Source organism: Canis lupus, chromosome 30 (assembly GCF_003254725.2).
Source record: "Canis lupus dingo isolate Sandy chromosome 30, ASM325472v2, whole genome shotgun sequence".
In the NCBI taxonomy this organism is placed as follows: Eukaryota; Metazoa; Chordata; class Mammalia; order Carnivora; family Canidae; genus Canis; species Canis lupus.
The window spans coordinates 38,429,370-38,446,274 of NC_064272.1; the positions used below are offsets into that span (position 1 = coordinate 38,429,370).

At 64.9% G+C, this 16,905-nt stretch overlaps 1 protein-coding gene and 1 long non-coding RNA gene across 2 annotated transcripts; one reads left to right on the forward strand and one right to left on the reverse strand.

Annotated features, from left to right (window-relative positions):
• The first annotated feature begins 982 nt into the window (after positions 1-982).
• On the forward strand, positions 983-9,890 carry C30H15orf39 (chromosome 30 C15orf39 homolog). The gene is given in 5 exon segments (XM_025472133.3): positions 983-1,169; positions 3,960-5,754; positions 5,756-6,134; positions 6,137-6,673; positions 8,442-9,890. Coding segments are annotated over 4 exon segments (3,027 nt in total). The 5' UTR covers positions 983-1,169; positions 3,960-4,011; the 3' UTR covers positions 8,810-9,890.
• On the reverse strand, positions 7,309-15,971 carry LOC118352934 (uncharacterized). The gene is made up of 4 exons (XR_004810899.2): positions 15,842-15,971; positions 12,917-13,054; positions 10,351-10,591; positions 7,309-7,762 (listed from the first exon to the last, which is right to left on the reverse strand). It is a non-coding gene; the product is annotated as an uncharacterized LOC118352934 (long non-coding RNA).
• Positions 15,972-16,905: the final 934 nt, after the last annotated feature.

The window sequence follows — 16,905 nt, forward strand, 5'->3', positions numbered from 1 at the left end:
CCCCCCAGGTAACTGCCGCTTCCTCTTCCTTTTCTTACCTGCTGTGTCCAGCCCCTCCTCCTCAGCTCCAGCTGCTTCCTCTTGGAACCTGTGGCCTCAGGCCTGCTCTGCCCTCTGACTCAGGCAGCCCTGACCTTTGGGATCTGAGCAGGTAGCCTGGGTGCTTTTGCCCCATGAACTTGCTCTGACCTTCGGCATGTCCACCTGCCTCCCCCCTCCACTGCACACACCTGTTCTTAGCCCCTGGGTAGCCCAGGAACTGTTAGGGACCAGGTTTCTTTAGAGAAGGTAGCAGCATCCAGGGGCTTCCCATCCGAGATCAGACGGCCCCCCAGAGGGTCAGGACCAACGGGGACAGCCCAGTCTGCCCCTCCAGCCCTCTCTCTGCAACAGACCATTCCTGGCTGGGAGTGCTCCACCTCATCCCACCTCCCAGGCTTCAGGGGCTCAGGCCTGTCTCATGGAGGGAGGTCTGCCAAAAAGGCTCCCCAACTGAGGCCACTTGGCAACCCCAAGCGCCCCCATTCCTGGCCCACTAGGGTGATGGAGGATTCACCCCTCCCTCAGATACACGCAGCGCCCCAGCAGGGGGGGATATATTTGTCTGGAATCTGACCCACGGGCTGAGCTGTGGGGACCACTGAGGAGCCCTCTGCAGCTCCCTACTGCGCCCCGTGCTGGCCAGGGGAGCCCGAGCACCTACTGTGTGCCAGGTACCCTGGTGCGGCCTCCTCTAAGCCTTCCGCCGCCAGCGCTGATGAATAACGCCAGTTTTGCTAAAATAAGGAACCCGAAGCCCAGCGGGGTCGAGTCGAGGGGCCGCGTAGCTGGAGGCGGCGACGGACGGAGGGTCAGGGAGGCGCTGCATGCGGGGGGGAGGGGGGGCTCCGCGGGGCCGAGCGCCCGGCACCCCCGAGGCGCGCGCGGCTCAGCCCCCGGCGCGGCCGCCCCGCCCCCGCCCCGCCCCCGCCCCGCCCCGCGCGGGACCGCAGACGGCGCCCAGCGGCGGCGCGAACGGCCGCGAGGAGGGTGGCTCCGGCTCGGGCTCCCGCGACCCCCGCGACCCCCGCGACCCCCCGCGCAGGGCCCTGCGGGACGCGGCGCCGCGGGGCTGGAGGATGCGGCCGCGGCCCGGGCGGCTGCAGCAGCGGGAAGCAGGGGCGCTGCAGGTACGGGCCCGCGCTCGGGCGCCGAAAGTTGGGCCGACTCCGCGGGCGGCGCGTGGAGCCGCTGCAGGGCGCCCCTACCGGCCGGCCGGGGCGCGGCGGGGCGCGGGGCGCGGCGGGGCGCGGGGCGCGGCGGGGGCGCGGGGCGCGGCGGGGGCGCGGGGCGCGGCGGGGGCGCGGCGGCTCCGACCCTGCCCGGACCCGGGCCCCCCCCGGGCGCGCCCCGCAGCTCTCGGCGGGGTCCCGGCGGCGGCGGCGGCCGGCTGGGGGCCCGCTCACGTGGACGCCGGGGCGGGGGGCGCGCGGCTGAGACGGGGCGGCCCCGCGGTCTCCGCGCCCCGGCTTGACCCCGCGCGGGTCTCTGGTGCGGGCCGCGGGGGCCGGGGGCGCACGTGCGCGGGGCGAGGCCCCGGGGCAGAGGCGCACCGGCCGGCGCTCGCGGGCAGGGGGGCGAGCGCGGCCGCGGCCTGTGCGGGGCCCCGGGGTGCACGTGCGCCCAGCGCCCGCCGCCGGAGCGTGGGGACACCCGGAAGCCCGCGGGGGGCGGAGCCTGCGACCCTCCCCCTCCAGCCGCGCCTCGGCCGCGCCGGGTCCAGCAGCGCCCGCGGCCTCAGCTCGGGGAGGGCGGCGCAGCCCTTGGGGGAGGCCGGGTGCCCGCCGCGGCCCGCCAGGATCCCGCCAGGATCGCTCCCCTCTTCCGGGCCTTTCCCAGCTCCCAACGCCGCTGGCCTCCGGGAGAGCCGCGGGGAGATGAAGAGGGCACGGATGGCGCAGGGGTGGGGGCTCCTTTCCTGCACCCTGCCCTGGGCCCTGGCCAGGTTGGCCCTCCCAGCCCCAGCCAGCAAACAGCCTGGCGGCCCGAGGGGTGATGGACCCTGCTCCCTGGGGTCCCGCCCTGCTCCAAGCAGTTGCTTGCCTCCCCAGTGTGTGGGGGTGGGAAGGAGGCAACATTGTGGCTGTTGTCTTGAGTGGGGAGGGGCTCCCCTCAAGGGACTGTGCACTGGGCTCTTTGTACTGGCAGGAAGTACGATCAGCCCCATACCCTTCATAGCCCTCTGCTGACTCCCTAGAGCCCCATCTCTCCCTCAAAGACTCCCCAGGGTCCCGAGTGGCTTCACCTCTATTGGCTGGGTTCCAGGAAGTCTCCGGGGCAAAGGGCTCGAAATGGGCAGAGCCCAGGAGACAAGACTCAGGGGGCTGGGGTGGGTGTGGAGCAGGCCCAGGAGGCATGTGGGGAGGTGAGACCACAGCCAGCAATTAATCCAGAGCTCCCCAGGGTGGTTGGGATGGGTGCAGGAGGCTCAGCACCCCCGAAACCATTCAACTCCTTCTTGGCAAGGTTGCTGTGCAACAGGATGGGGCTTTCCGTCTATCCCTGTCCTAGAGCGAGCATTGCTATCAGCACCGTTACCCTGTTGTCTCTTCCGGTCTTTTCTAGGGAACATCCCCTTGTCTAGGCTGGCCTGAGGTGTTGGATTCTGGCCAGGAGATGAGCCAACTTTTTGAGAATCCCGCCTGGCTTCCTTGGTGCCGTTAGGCTGGGATGGGAGTGGGCATCAGCCCTCGTACGAACCTTGGCTTTCCTTGTCCCCAAGATGCGTTAGTCTCCTCCTGAGCCTGTGGTGGGCATTGGAGAGGGGGCTGGTTAGTGATAGAAACTTGTGGCACCTGGCCCATGGCCTAATCATAGCAAGAGTGAGCTGATTCATCCTTTCTAAGCCACCTGAGGGTTTCGGGGAACAGGATGCTAGGGGAGGTAGAAGCAGGGCAGTGCGGCCCTAGAAGACTGGCCTCAGATGACCCTGCATGGGTCATTGAGTAGCTGCTGCCTTGAGGAAACCCATGCGCGGCCTCTCAGGGCCGGAGTCTTGCTCTGCGTCTGTATCAGTGCAGTAGGAGTAGTTGCCAGCTAGCCTGTGGCCCCTGGGGACTCTTTCCCTGGACATTCACATCCTCCCACCTCCCCACCTGCTGGTCCTTGTGCCATGCTGCCCTCATATGCCTTAGAATAGGCAGCGGCAGCTTTGGGGCTGAGACACAGGCTCTCCGGCTGCCGCTCTTGGGACCTTCCTGCCGGAGCCACAGCACCATCTGCTGGTGGCCGCGCCTCCGGCTGGGGCCAGGCCTGGTCGCCGCTCGGCTTCCCAGGCTTCCCAGGCTTCCCAGGCTTCGCACCGCTTCTCCTGGGGGAGTAGCCCTGCCCTGTGGAACCAAGCCCAGGATCTGTGTTGCTCTGGGCCTCGGGACCTGGGTTCCAGGCTTGGCTCTGCCGTTTTTGACAAAGGTTGGCAAGTCCGAGAGTGAAATCTCAAGAATGTCTCAGGACACCTGAATTCATAGACAGCGTCCAGTTCCACATCTTAGCTGCCGTGGGCATCTTGAGATCCCTATGGCATCTGGAATAAGAGCTGTGGTGGGAGGTAGGAAGCCTGCCTCTTGTCCCATCTCCTTTATCAGTGACTTTGGGATGAATGGGTCTCCTCATCTGTATATGGGGAATGGGGGGAGCCAAGAGAATTGGTCCTCGTCAGACGGTGCCCTGCAAAGTGTGAAACCCCAGGAGAGGGGCTTGGGAGTCCTATGGAAGGGAGCTGAACAGAAGGGGCTCCTGGAATGGGGGTGGCGGGTAGAGGTTGGAAACCTCTGTGTTGTATGACTCATGCATTCATTCATTCATCGTCTTCATCAAGCATCTACTAAGTGCTAAGCCCTTCGGTGTGGCGATGCGCCAGTGAGAGCAGCTTGTCTGTAGCCCTTCTGACAGCCTCTCCCTTTCTCCCTCTCCTCTCCCAGGTCAGCAGTTGAGTAGCTGGGGCCCCCCCGAGGGCTTGAAGCCTTCCCAGTGATGGCGGAGAAGCGGCCACTGGGGACCCTGGGGCCTGTAATGTATGGCAAGCTGCCCCGTCTAGAGGCAGACTCCGGGCCTGGGCACAGCCTGCCCCCCTCTGCTGGCAACCAGGACCCCTGCAGCTACAAGGGTGCTTACTTCTCCTGCCCTATGGGGAGTGCTCCCAAGGCAGGGTCTGAGCGGTTAGCATCCTGGATCCCATATCCACCCTTGTACCCTGCCAGCATGGCAGGGCCCCCTCTGCGGACAGACAACCTGTTGACCAGCTGTCTGCTCTACCGCCCACCAGCGGAGAGCTCCGAGAAGGTGCAGGACCCTGGCCCTGTTGAGCTCCTGTCCTTCGGTCCCCAGTCTCATTCCTACCCGGGCCCACCGTTGGCGGCACCCAAACCTGTCTACCGCAACCCTCTGTGTTACGGGCTCTCACCCTGCCTGGGGGAAGGGGCAGCAAAGAGGCCACTGGATGTCGACTGGACAATGGTGACTGGACCTCTGTTACCCCCGGCTGACCCACCTTGTTCCCTGACGCCGGCTCCTGGCAAGGGCCAGTCCCTGGATGGCACCTTCTTGCGTGGGGTGCCGGCTGAGGGACCCGGCAAAAACTCCGTAAGCTTCTCCCCGTGCCAGGCCTTCCTGGAGAAGTACCGGACCATCCACGGCACGGGCTTCCTGCCCTCTAAGTATGCAGGTCCTTACTCTGGGGACTCCAAGCAGGCGTTGTCCGAGGGACCCCCCAGCCCTTGGACCCAGCTGGCCCAACCCCTGGGCCCCGCCTGCCAGGATACAGTGCCTACCCACTACCCACTCCCCCACCCTCCCCAGGCCCTGCCTTGCCCATCAGCCTGCCGCCACCCAGAGAAGCAGGGCAGCTATGGTGCAGCGCTCCCACTACAGCCTCTGGGAGCCCACAAGGGGGCTGGGTACCCGGCTGGTGGGCTGAGCAGTCCCTACCTGAGGCAGCAGGCAGCCCAGACACCCTATATGCCCCCAGTGGGCCTGGACACTTTTTCCTGCCCCTCTGCCCCCCCGCCAGCACCCTCACCAGGCCTCAAGCTGGAGCCGCCTCTCGCTCCCCGGTGCCCCTTGGACTTTGCCCCCCAGACACTGAGCTTTCCCTACGCCCGGGATGACCTCTCTCTCTACGGAGCATCCCCCGGGCTTGGAGGGACGCCACCTTCCCAAAACAGCCTCCAGGCTGTGCCCCAGCCCAGTGCCTTCCAGCGGGCGTGCCAGCCTCTGTCCGCCAGCCAGCCATGCCCCGAGCCTGGGAGGCCTGTGGAGAAGCCAGCCCAGGAGGCAGAGGAGAAGATGTGGCTGCCGAGCTGCAGGAAAGAGCAGCTCCAGCCCCAGCTCGACGAGCGCCCCGGAGCGCCCATCGTCATCGGCGACAGTCCGGTTCCCCACACCCCCCCGGGACTCGCGCCCTGTGCCCAGGAGCGCCGGGCTCTTCTGCAGAGTGACGGCGCGCTGCCACCCGGCTCGCCACCCATGCCTGTCATCGACAATGTCTTCAGCCTGGCCCCGTACCGCGACTACCTGGATGTGCAGGCCCCCGAGGACCCCGCTGAGCCCGCCCCGGCGCCAGCCCCCAGCGGGAGCCCTGCAAAGGACGGTGGGGCGCCCCTGGCCGCCCGGGAGGTGCCCGCAGAGCCCCTGTGCTCCCGCAGAGAGGAGGTAGCGCTGGACCTAAGCGTGAAGAGGCCGGTGCCCGAGGTGCCCATCGGGGCCCCCAGTCCCGCCGCGCCCCGCCCAGCCACCCGCGGCCCCCGAGGCGCCAGGTGCGGGCAACGCGCTCCCAGAGCTGCCAGACCCGGCAAAGGCAGCCCCCGAGGCCGCGGGGTCCCCTGTGCCGGCGACCGCCGACGAGGCCGCCCCCAGGACCAACTTCCACAGCTCCGTGGCCTTCATGTTCCGAAAATTCAAGATCCTCCGGCCCGCACCCCTGCCTGCGGCCCCGGCCCCGGCCCCGGCCCCGGCCGCGCCCCCCGCGGCTGTGCCCCCCGCGTCCGTGCCCCTCGGGCTGCAGATTCTCAGCCCGCCGCTGCCCGTGGCCTGCTTCAACCTGGCGCTGCCCAGCCCGCCCGCCGTGGCCCTGGCCTCCCGGGCCCTGGCCCCCGCCCCCGCCCCGCCCCGGCCCCGGCCCCGGCCGCCGCCCCCGCCGCCAGCTCCCCAGAGCAGCACTTCACGGGCCTGCACGCGTCCCTGTGTGATGCCATCTCGGGCTCCGTGGCTCACTCCCCGCCCGAGAAGCTGCGGGAGTGGCTGGCCACGGCGGGGCCCTGGGGCCGGGCGGCGTGGCAGGACTGCCAGGCGGTGCAGGGGCTGCTGGGCAAGCTGCTGTCGCAGCTGCAGCGCTTCGTGTGCACCCAGCAGTGCCCCTTCCCCCACGTGGTGCGCGCCGGGGCCATCTTCGTGCCCATCCACCTGGTGAAGGAGCGCCTCTTCCCGAGGCTGCCCCCCGCCTCCGTGGACCACGTGCTGCAGGAGCACCGCGTGGAGCTGCGGCCCACCACGCTGTCCGAGGAGCGGGCGCTGCGCGAGCGGGCCCTGCACGGCTGCACGTCGCGCATGCTCAAGCTGCTGGCGCTGCGCCAGCTGCCCGACATCTACCCGGACCTGCTGGGCCTGCAGTGGCGGGACTGTGTCCGCCGCCAGCTGGGTGAGCACGGGGCGTCCCCGGGAGCCCCCGGAGCGGTGTGAACGAGTGCCAGGTGTGTGGCTGCGTGAGTGGTCGGCGGGGCTGGGCGCCGCGGGGCCGCGGACGGGGTGGCCCTGGGGGGGGCTCTGCGGGCCGCCCCCCATCCCTCCCCACCTGGGCACCACTGGGCCTCCGAGCCACCGCTCTGTCCCCATGGAAATGTTCTTGGCCTTCCCCTGTGCGGTGGCTTCGCAGCTGCCCTCTGCTGTGCCCAGTCCGGCTTCAGGGCAGACTTCTCCTTTGGGGTCTGGGGTTCGCCGAGGCCCTGTTCTCTGTGTGAGGTCGTCTCCCTGCGTCTGTGTCCCACCCAGCCTCCCTCCTGAGCTTGAGCCCCAGGTGACTGAATGCCTGCTGGCCTTCTGCACCTGCCATCTCCCCGACCTTTAGCTCCTCCCAGACCCACACTCCGAGCTTTCCCCTAAGCCGTCTGCCGGCACCCCCACACCCCCACACCCCACCCCCGCCTTCTCCACCTCAATGAATGACCCGATTCCTGAAGGTGGGCAAGGATCCCCTTCTTCCCCCCAAGCACGGTTGCCTTATGAATGTGCAGGGTTTCAGTCCTCCCGGTATTTATATTCACGGAAGTGCACCCATGAGTCAGAGCGATGTTTTGTGGTTTGCTTTTCCCCTACTAAATGACATCTCGCGCATATTGTTCTCAACTTGCTCTTTTGATGTCTTGGAGCGTTACATGCATTGGTTCAGGCTGTGGCCCTGCTCTTGGGAGCTGCTGCAGGGTCTCAAGGCGTGTACACTCACTTCCTTGCCCGGGACGCCGGCGATGGTGCCAGGTGGTGCCCATCGTGGCCTCTCCTACAACAGGACGTCTGGCGTATCAAGGCCTCTGACAAGCCTCTGTCTGGGCTGTGTCTCCACAGGAATGGTTTCTTGTCCCCTTGCCATCCTGGCAGCCTTGTCCCAGCCTCTGACCCTGTCCTGGCTCCAGGTCAGCATGGGAAGGCGCCCCAGGCAGTGAGGCACAGGTGTGGAATATCTGGGTGACAAGTATAGTGGCCCTTGAGCACTTGAGAAGTTGGAGCGTTTGACCTAATGGGTGCAGAGAAAACGCCAGCAGGATTGTTGAGCGTGGTGGGGCGGGGGCCTCTCACATGGCTCAGAGGCTCCAGCCCCGTCTTCTCCCTGGACAGCGGGGCTGTTGGGCCCAGAGAGGACAGGGCCGTCTTTCCTGGGCTGCCCGCGGGGCCCTGGGGCCTAGTGCAGAACTGAGGGACCCAGCTTCTTCCTGCCCCTGGCTGGATTTGGCACCCTGGTCCCCGCTCCCTCCCTGAGCTGAGTCCTTCCCCGATGTGGGGAGGGGGGTGCCGCCCATCTGGATGTCCTATCCCGTCTGCTGGGTCCTCCACTTCTGGGCTCTGGGGCTGGCAGAAAGACAATGGCACTGATGTGTAGCAGAGCCCTCTTCCCCATGCCTCAGTTTCCCCGGCTGTGTAGGCCCATGGTTCCTGGCCCGTTTCCTTTTCATGTGCCAGATGCTTCTGAGTGGTGGCGTCACCTGCTAGAGCTGCGGCATCACCTGGGAGAAGCACCCCCTTCAGCTTAATGGTCTGGCCTCTGGCACATGTGGGGACAGGTCCATCCTGATGGCTGTGACCCTGATGGGGCCATCCAGGCCTGAGGCCATCCACTGGTCTAGGTGGCTTTGGAAACCAGGAGATGGGACCTGAGGGTGTTGGGTCTGCAGCCTGACTGTGTGTTCGTTTTCCAGGTGACTTTGACACTGAGGCTGGATCTGTGCCCTCCTCAGAACCCACCATGGCCAGAGACGAGCCGGAGAGCCTAGCCCTGGCTTGGAAGTCACCCGTCCCCAAGGCCAGGAAGCCAGGGAGGAAGCCACCAACCCCTGGCTTGGAGAAAGCAGAGGCAGCCCCTGAGGAAGGGGCCCGCGGTGCCTCACCCGCCCCTGCCGCCAGCACCTGCCCCCAGGGCCCCATACTAAGGGCCCGCTTCCGCAGCCTGCTAGAAACTGCCTGGCTCAATGGCCTGGCACTGCCCACTTGGGGCCACAAGGCCACAGGGCCGGATCGGTCCATGCCCCAGCCACAGGCGCTGGGCGACCAGAGCCATCCCCTGTAGCACTGGTTGCTGTCTGGACAGCTGCCGTGTGGGGTCACCCTCTGTACCCCTACCTGCTATAGGCCCGGCTGCCCAGGGCCAGAAGCAGACAGGCCCTGGATGCTTCTCCTCTCGCTGCCACCTTCACACCCCATGGGCTGAGAGCCCCCGAACTTTTAACTTGAGGGCCTTTATTATTAGGACAACTTCCTGTTTCTTCCTGAGAGAAAACGTGTGGGCTTTGGAGCTCACCAGACTCGGGCTCAATCCTGGCTCCGGTGTTCCTTGCTGTATGACCAGGCAAGTCACTTCCTCCTGTGAGCCCTCAGTTCTCCATTTGTAAGATAGGACAACGCAGCCTACCTCACAGGGTTGTTGTGGGGGTGATGCCTGGCACACACCCATTCAGGTTTGCTCTCTGCTCTCTCCCCAGGACAGGGGCCTGGAGCTCAGCCAGGGCCTGGGATAGGAGGCTAAGGCAAGCAGAACTTTCTAGAAAGTCTTCGTGTGTCATAGGTCATTTAGGGTGGTACAGTGTACAGTGTGGATGACTTCTACTTCCTAGAGTCCTTTCCTGGGAAAGCCTGGGACTGTGCCCCAGCGTCTGGGATTGGGCCCTGACCCCCAGCCTGGAGCTCCTTGGGGAAGCCTGCCCCTTCCCTCCGTCACTACAGGGGGTGCCAGGATGCAGCCTGGGGCTGGCATCCGTGTTCTGGGCCTGCTGCTCTTACCTCTGGGGGGCCAGGCCGGTCCTGAATCGACACCCATGACTTCCCTGAGCTGACTCCTCCACCCGGTGCGTTTTCCCAAGAAAGTTGTACGTTTGCTGGAAGCCAAGAGGCTGCAGGGACTCAGGGACGAGACAAGACAGGCTGAATGACAGCTCAATCCTGGGAGGTCTCTGAAGATCTGGACTGGTGGCCTCGGCCCTCCCCAAGCCAGAGCCCCATCGGTCATGCCTGCTGTGAGTTACCTCCTTGCAGAGTGCTAAACTGAGCCAGAGGCTGGCAACCTTGGCCTTTGGCCTGGCTAAGGTTTCTAAGAAGGCTGTGGGTCCTGGAGGCAGGCCATTAAACATTAAAGCATTTGGGTTGTTTTTGGACCTGGGGCCTGGCTGTGTGTTGTGGAGACGAGGGGAGGGAGGAGAGGGGAGGGGCGCAGATTTAATAGGCCATCCCCCAGTCCTTAGCAGTTGTCCCTGCACCCAGCGCAGAAGGTGCTGAGGCTGTCTGGCACCATTGTGCCATGCGGGTCCTTGTCACATACCCAGTGGGCAGCCACATCCCTGCTCAGGGACAGCCCCTTCCTCCTGAGACCTCGTGGGTCCTGATGGTTGTGAGGTCTGTAGTGCACTGCCCGGTGAGAAGTGCCAGTCACCTTCTTCCAGCACCAAGGCCATGCCCGCCAACAGGTACATAAAAGTGCAGCTTCATCCACCTCGTTGCCAGGGCCTTGCTGGATTGGCTGTTTGTTCTTTCCCTTCCTTCCTCCTCCTTCCCTCCCTGCCATCTTCCTGCACTTCCTTGCCCAGCCCTGGTGTCCCTGCCCCCCGGGCGGCCTACCTCTCAGCAGATCCGGGGCCCAGGCAGACACAGAGCTGCTCAACACCCGAGGGCATCCTGTGGACCTGGATTTCGCTGGGAGAGGTGCTGCTCCCAGAGGACAGCTGCGTCCCGTCCCGTGCCGGGTGGGACGGGGAATGTGCCGCCCCGGGCTCCCGTGTGACAAGGCCGCGCTCCTGCCCCTCTCCGGCTCTTCGGCAGGCCCACTCCATTCTTCAGTAAGGGTGTTGCTGGCTGAGAGCTGAGGGCAAGGAAGGGTGTGCGTTGGGGCAAGGGGAAGCCACAGCGTGCCCCATCTGGGCTAAATGTGGCCCTTCTGGCCCCAGGGTCCCCCTGTAACGGTCCAAGGCTTCTGCTGGGCTGAGCCCAGGTAACTCTTCTCGGAATCATCTGGAAAATGTTTTGCCAGGCCCCGTCAAGAATGGGCCTAGGCAGAACCCAGAAAGCTGGATTTGAATCCAGCTCCCAAGGTGATGGAGTCCAGTGTGGAGGGATCCTTGGAGGAACACTGACGACTCCCTTCAGGTTACGGGAGGAAACAGGTCCAGGCACTTGCTGCTGGTCACGTCAAGTCAGGGGCTGGGTCAAGAGGCCCAGGTCCTCTGGGCTAGTCAGGAGGCAAGAACCCTCCGCACCTGCTCCGTCCCCGGGCTGAGCCCAGCCCTGCTTGCCAGGCTTCTCTCTACCTCCGATGGCCTCACCAGGTAACAGGTGTCTCTAGCCTAAGTCAGCAAAGGGAGGATGGCGCTCAGGTGAGCCTGCAGCCTGACCGAGGGAGGCGCTGCCTCCTGGCTGCCCTACTTGGCACTGCAGCCCAGGGGAGCCCAACCCACTAGCCTCCCTGCCACCTGTTAAGCCGTAAGCCTGCAAGGTAAGTGACCGGGGCAGCTTTGTCTCGAGCCTGTGATGGGGGGAAGAGGAGGGCAGGGCTATGCCTGACCAGGGGCTTATGAAGACCCCCTTGGTAGCCTCCAGGTGCTTCCTGCCCTGCCTTGTTCTCAGTCAGGGGTTGCTGGGGAAGGGCTGGGTCTCCCAAAACCCCCACAGGGGGAAGGGAGCAGGACCCACCTCCCCTCCCTGAACGTGCCTCTTCTGACCCCACAGCCCTGCTAGAGGTGGGGGTAGTACCTCCAGCCCATGGGCCGCCACCCCCCAGCCCAGCCTGCTGCCCCTTTGGCCCCGGCCGAGGAGGGCCACAAGGACGCCCCAGGCGGGGGGCGCTGAGCCCTGCCGTTGACTCTATTCTCCCGTGTGCTCTCCAGACCCCTTTCCTGGGCACCCCTCCCGGCCCAGCCTAGTGCAGCCCCCCCACCCCCTCCTACCTCTTCTCTAGCCAGCAGAAGCCCCTGGACTGGACTGAGGCTGACAGGCAGAGGGGCTGCCTCTGGGGCCCCTGACCCCGGGTGTCCTGGCTGCTGCCCCCTCGGAGGCCTCTACAGCCGTAGGGCTACACTGACGCGCGCCCCAGCCTGCTGGCCCCTGTGCCTCCAGCCTCTGCCTGTGTCCTGGAGGAGGCCGACTCCCAGGCTTCTGTGTTCTCGGGCCAGCGAGGGCCTGGGCTGCTGGGAGGAGGGTGCTGGGCCTCTTGGCCCCCCTACGATTATTAGACCCGGCAGGAGGCCCCTTGTTTCCTCCACTAGACACCAGATAGTCCTCTACAGGCCTCTTCCCAGAGGGGTGATGGGGACGGAGCAGGCTCCTCTCCTACCTCTAGTTCAGGTCCTGGGCCCCAAGATTGGCGGCTGCTTCTCCAACCCTGTAAACCTCCCAGACCCCAGCTCCCCGTCAGAACTGGAACCTTGGCCTGGGGCCCCTCCTCCCAGAGGCCTCTGCTGCCCTCCGCCCTTCCTCCTGGGTGTCCTTAGGCCTGGGCTCCCATCCACCTTGAGTGGGCAAGAGATCTCTGGGGAAAGCCCCTACTCCAAGAGGCCTGGGGCCCCCAACAACCCGGGACCCCTGCCTTTCCGGGAGGCTTCGCACCTCCCTCCCTTCTGAGAGCCCGGTGGCCCCATGCGGCCTTCACTGCCGCCCCCTAGCCTGGCACCTGTGGCCCTGAGGACACACCCGGTCTCCCCAACCCCTGCCCCTGGCCCCAGCCACTAGAGGCCTGGTCCTCCCCAGATCCGCCCGCTGCCTCCCTCACCCTGCCTTGCAGCTCGGGGGGTCGCGCTCCCCCCAAACCCCCACCGCCCAGCTTCTGGTGCCCAGTCCTTCCTAGCCATCACCAGCTTGGAGCTGCCTGGATCCGGGAGCGCCGCCGTCCCACCTGGAACTGGCTTAGACCCCTGTGGTCTCACTGGCACCTCCAGTCCCAGGTGCCCGCTGTGCCAGGCCTCTCCCAGCTCAGCCGAAGCCACGCTGTCTGCGCCAGACCCGCTTTCCCTGCAGCTGCAGCAGGTGGCCCCTTCCCCTGGGGCCCGCAGCCGCCTGCCACGGGGGCCCTAAACCTCCCAAGCAGAGGAGGTGACGAGGCTTTGGTAACACTTCTCGTGCTGGGCTCCCGCCCGGGGACCCCCCAAGCCTGGTTCCGTGGACCTGGCACGGCGCAGGCCCCCTTCCTCCTCACCCATCAGGGGCTCCGTGTCCACCCAGGCCGCTGCCTGTTGGGGGGCTCAGAGCCACAGCCCCCTTTCCGACTGCTGGTCTTGCCACAACCTGGGCACTTGAGCCTCTGGGCAGAGGTTTGATGGCCCCCGGGACGTTCCTGCCAAACAGAGAGGCTCCCTGGGCTGCGCTGGGCAGCGGGAGGGCTCGGGCCTCCAGGGCAGAGGGGCTGGGGCCGAGGAGCCAGCACCCCCAGTCCCTGCCGCGTTTCCGTCCGATATCCCATGTCGGAGACCCAGCTCTTACCCGGCTGCTGGGTCCCCGTCCCAGCTCACCCAGGGCTCACGGGGAGACCACACCAGGGAGCCGCGCCCAGGGCCTCTGCACCCCTGTTTATGGGGCCACTTGGGCGGAAGGGGCTTCGGTTCTGTGGGGGGACTTTAGCTCCTCTCTTGCCAACCCCTGGGGGGGCAGCCCGGGGATGCGACTGCCCCTGTCCCTAGAGTCAGCCCGGAGTCTCCAGGCCAGCCCTGCCCTCAGGCAGAGCCCCGTTTGTCCCTCCAGCTGGTCTGCAGCCCGAAGTCCCCGTGGTGTCAGGCGGCCCGTGTCCCTTGCCCCTGAGGGGTGTCTGGCTCCGGTTCTGGCCTAGAATTTGGACACCCTGAGTTAGCCACACCTGGCAGGTTCCAGGCGAGCCGTCCCGCGCCGGGGCGGGTACACGTCTGACGCCCAGGCTCCCGCCCTCTCCGGCCCCGTGGCCCCAGGTCACCTGTGCACCGCTCCTGACGAGCCCGGCTGGCAGGCACACCGGCCGAGAGGAGGACGGGACCAGCTGAGCGTTGGTCAAGAAGCGGGGAGCCTGGTTGGGGTGCGTGGGGAGGGCCCGAGGCAGGATGTCCCGGAGCTCCTGCCTGCCTGCCTCCTTTCTCCTCGGCCCTGGAGGAAGGCACTTAGGCCTCCGCCCCTGCCCCAGCACGCACCGCACGGCCCCGCGCTTTCCCTCCCTAGAAGGGGTATCGTCCTTTTCCCCGTGGGACTGACAGCTTTGTTTTGCCCTCAGTCCACGTGAAATGTGGTTTTCCCTGCTTTCCTCATCAAAGAGGGTCAACTGAGGCAGAGAGATGAAATGGCTCCCCCTCGGCCCCAGCCCCTCTCTGGGTGGTCATGCCCAGCGGGTGCCAAGCTTAGGGGCCTCCCTCTTACCAGCCTTCACTCAGGCATGAGCTGTCCTCATGCCCAGAGCCTGTTTCTTTGAGTCTTGGCTCCATGGGGCTGGATCGGGTTAGGGCCTAGGGTTAGGGCCCTGCCCTGTCTGCCTGTCAAGCCCCTTCCAGATGAGGGAGAGACGTGGGCCTCCACTGCTACCGATGCCCACGAGCCGCCTCCTCTCCGCACCTGCTCCCTGCAGCCAGAGGTCAGGCTGGGGGCACAGCCGAGTGGAGGTCGAGGGGCAGATTCCACCCACCAGCTCGTACCTATGCCCGGTGGCAGCCAACACGGGCCAGCTCACGGCCCTGGCCTGGCTCAGCCCCAGTGGGGAGTGGGAGGATGCTTGCCATCTTCAAGCACATGCCCGCCCCTCTTTGTACCTCCTGGCTTCCCTCCCTGGTAGACCTGTCGCCTACCTCTGACTGCCTGGAGGCCCAGCTCAAGCCTTCCCTGCCCACCAGAACCTTTTCCTGAAGGGCCATCCTCCACCTGTACGCCCCCTCACCTCAGAGCTCTTGGTAGGGGTGCATGTTAGGGTTGGATATAGGCGATGGCCTAGAAGGGTCCAGAGGAGGGCCCAGATAGCTGTAACTCCTACAGGGCCAGGCCCTCCTCTGCCCAGCCTCACCCTCCAGGACAGCTCTATGTCCTGTTTCCTTTGGTCTTGGGTCTGCTGGGAGCTAGGGTTGTCCTTGCTTGATTTGACTTTCAAGGCAATACTGACATCTCCAGAAGACAGAAGGGAAGACTGGCCTAGCAGGGGTTGTCCCAGGTCACCACAGGGTCCTGACTAGGTCAGGGTCACCACAGCAGGGCCTGGGCCTTGGCACAAGGTGGCCCGGGGGCTCCGTTCAGGGTCCTAACGCCCTTCTAGTTTTGTGTCCTGCAGGGTATACCTGGAGTACCCGGAGCCCGTGAAGCTGCCCATCACCTTGGTGATCCTGGGATCAACACCCTGCTTATGGTGAAGGCCAACCTGCTGAGCAACCTGAAAGCAGGTGCAGCCCCTCCACCTTCCACAGCCTTTGAGTCTGGAGGATGTTGTTCTTAGAGGCGTAGGGGATGGGAGCAGACCAGGAGGACAGGACATCTCAACACCAAAGCTCATAGGTCGTCCTCCTCAGGGAACGCTCTGGGCTCCAGGGATGGGACCTCTGACCCTGGCCCTTCCCCAGTGGGTCTCCAGACTCAAAAAAAAAAAAGAGCATTTGTCCAAGGTCACCCTGCAAGGACGGGCAGAGTGGGACCCTGGCTCAGATACAGCTTTCTCTCCCCTCCGTCTCCAGGGAATAGAGACCTGGGTGGCCTGTCCAGTGAAAAGTTCACCTTCATTTACATCTGGGAGGGCTGGGAAGGAATAGGGAGCTCAGGGGTCTCCCAGCCCTGCCTTCCCTGCCACCTCTTCTCTCATTGGAGGACGGATGTCATCTGGGCTACAGCATTAGACAAGGCATCCCCTGGCTCATCACCGGGCCCTGGGCAGAGTGCTCATGTGTGCTTCCTGAGGCAGATGCCCAGAACCTTGGGTCTGTCTCACTAGAGGTCTTCGGCCCCCAGCCCTGGAGCATTCTCTGCTCCCAGTCCTGGAGGATCCCAGGGCTTAGCCATCCCCATGGCTGCCACACCAAGACAGGCTTTGGCCAGTGCAGTTTCCCCCTGGAGCCTCAGGCCGTTGCCCTGCCACCTTCCCGCCCCTGGAGGGACACTCAGCCTATAGCTCCTGGGCCCTCAGCCAGACCTGGGTCCTTCTGTCCTGGATGAATCGTCTTGGCAGATTGGACACAGCTCTGCTGGATGTCCTAGGCTGGTCTAGGCCATCTCCCCATAGCAGTAGGATCTATTTGTTGAGGCCCAAGCAGGCTCTGAGCTGAGGGTAGGGAGGGGTGGAATCTGATGTAAGTGGACAAGATGTCCCAGGACATCTGCTTAAGTTCTTGGCTCCGGTGGTCTCTTTTGGGCATGACACCTTATCATGTGTAGGTTCCTGCATATGCCCACAAGAACCTCTCCCCCCACCCTCCCTATCTCAGGCCAGTGTCAGGGCACCTGTGGTTCCAGGCAGAAGCCCAAGTGCACAGCAAGCCAGGCCTGGTGAATAGTCCCCAGGTGCTGATGCTGATGGCCCTGGCCAACCAGCCATGGCTCCAAGCTCCCTCACTGTGGCTGATGACACCCACCACCCTTCCCCAGCCTGTTGTTCCTCTGGGAGCCAGGTGTGGCCCCGCCTGACCTTTATCTGCCTTTAGCCTCTCTTCTGCCTGCCTGCCTGGCTCTCACCTGAATGCAGCTGTCTTGCCTATTTCCTTGTATAGAGCCACTCAGACATCATGTCTTTTGTCTACCAGGCCCTTGCCAGAGACATGACCACTTCAGTAGGCCTGGGGCCAGGCTTAAGGTACCCAGTGGCTCCTGTAGGCCTTTCTCCATCTGAGCCAAGACCTACCTGATGGGCAGCTGCCCCTTCTCCAGTGCAGGGCACCCTACAGGGGCAGGAGAGTGGGGAGGAAGGTCAGGCAAGAGCTCTGTTTCTGCCTCCCCGGCTTAAGGTTTGATGAAGGTAAGGCGTCCATCCCTGCCTACCTCCCCTTCCCTGACTTCCCCTCTAGATTCCATTTTGAGGTCCCCAATGAGTGTCGAGGTGGGGTGGGGGGCTGGGCCTCAGCACTGCCCCTGACTTTCAGGGCCTGGACAACCACTGGCCCAAGAGAGCCTTAGCCAGCTTGTTTCCCACGGTCATCTCCCAGTACCTAGGGCTGCATGCTCTGTCCTCAGCGTGGGCAGAAGAAAGGCAGAGTTCCTACC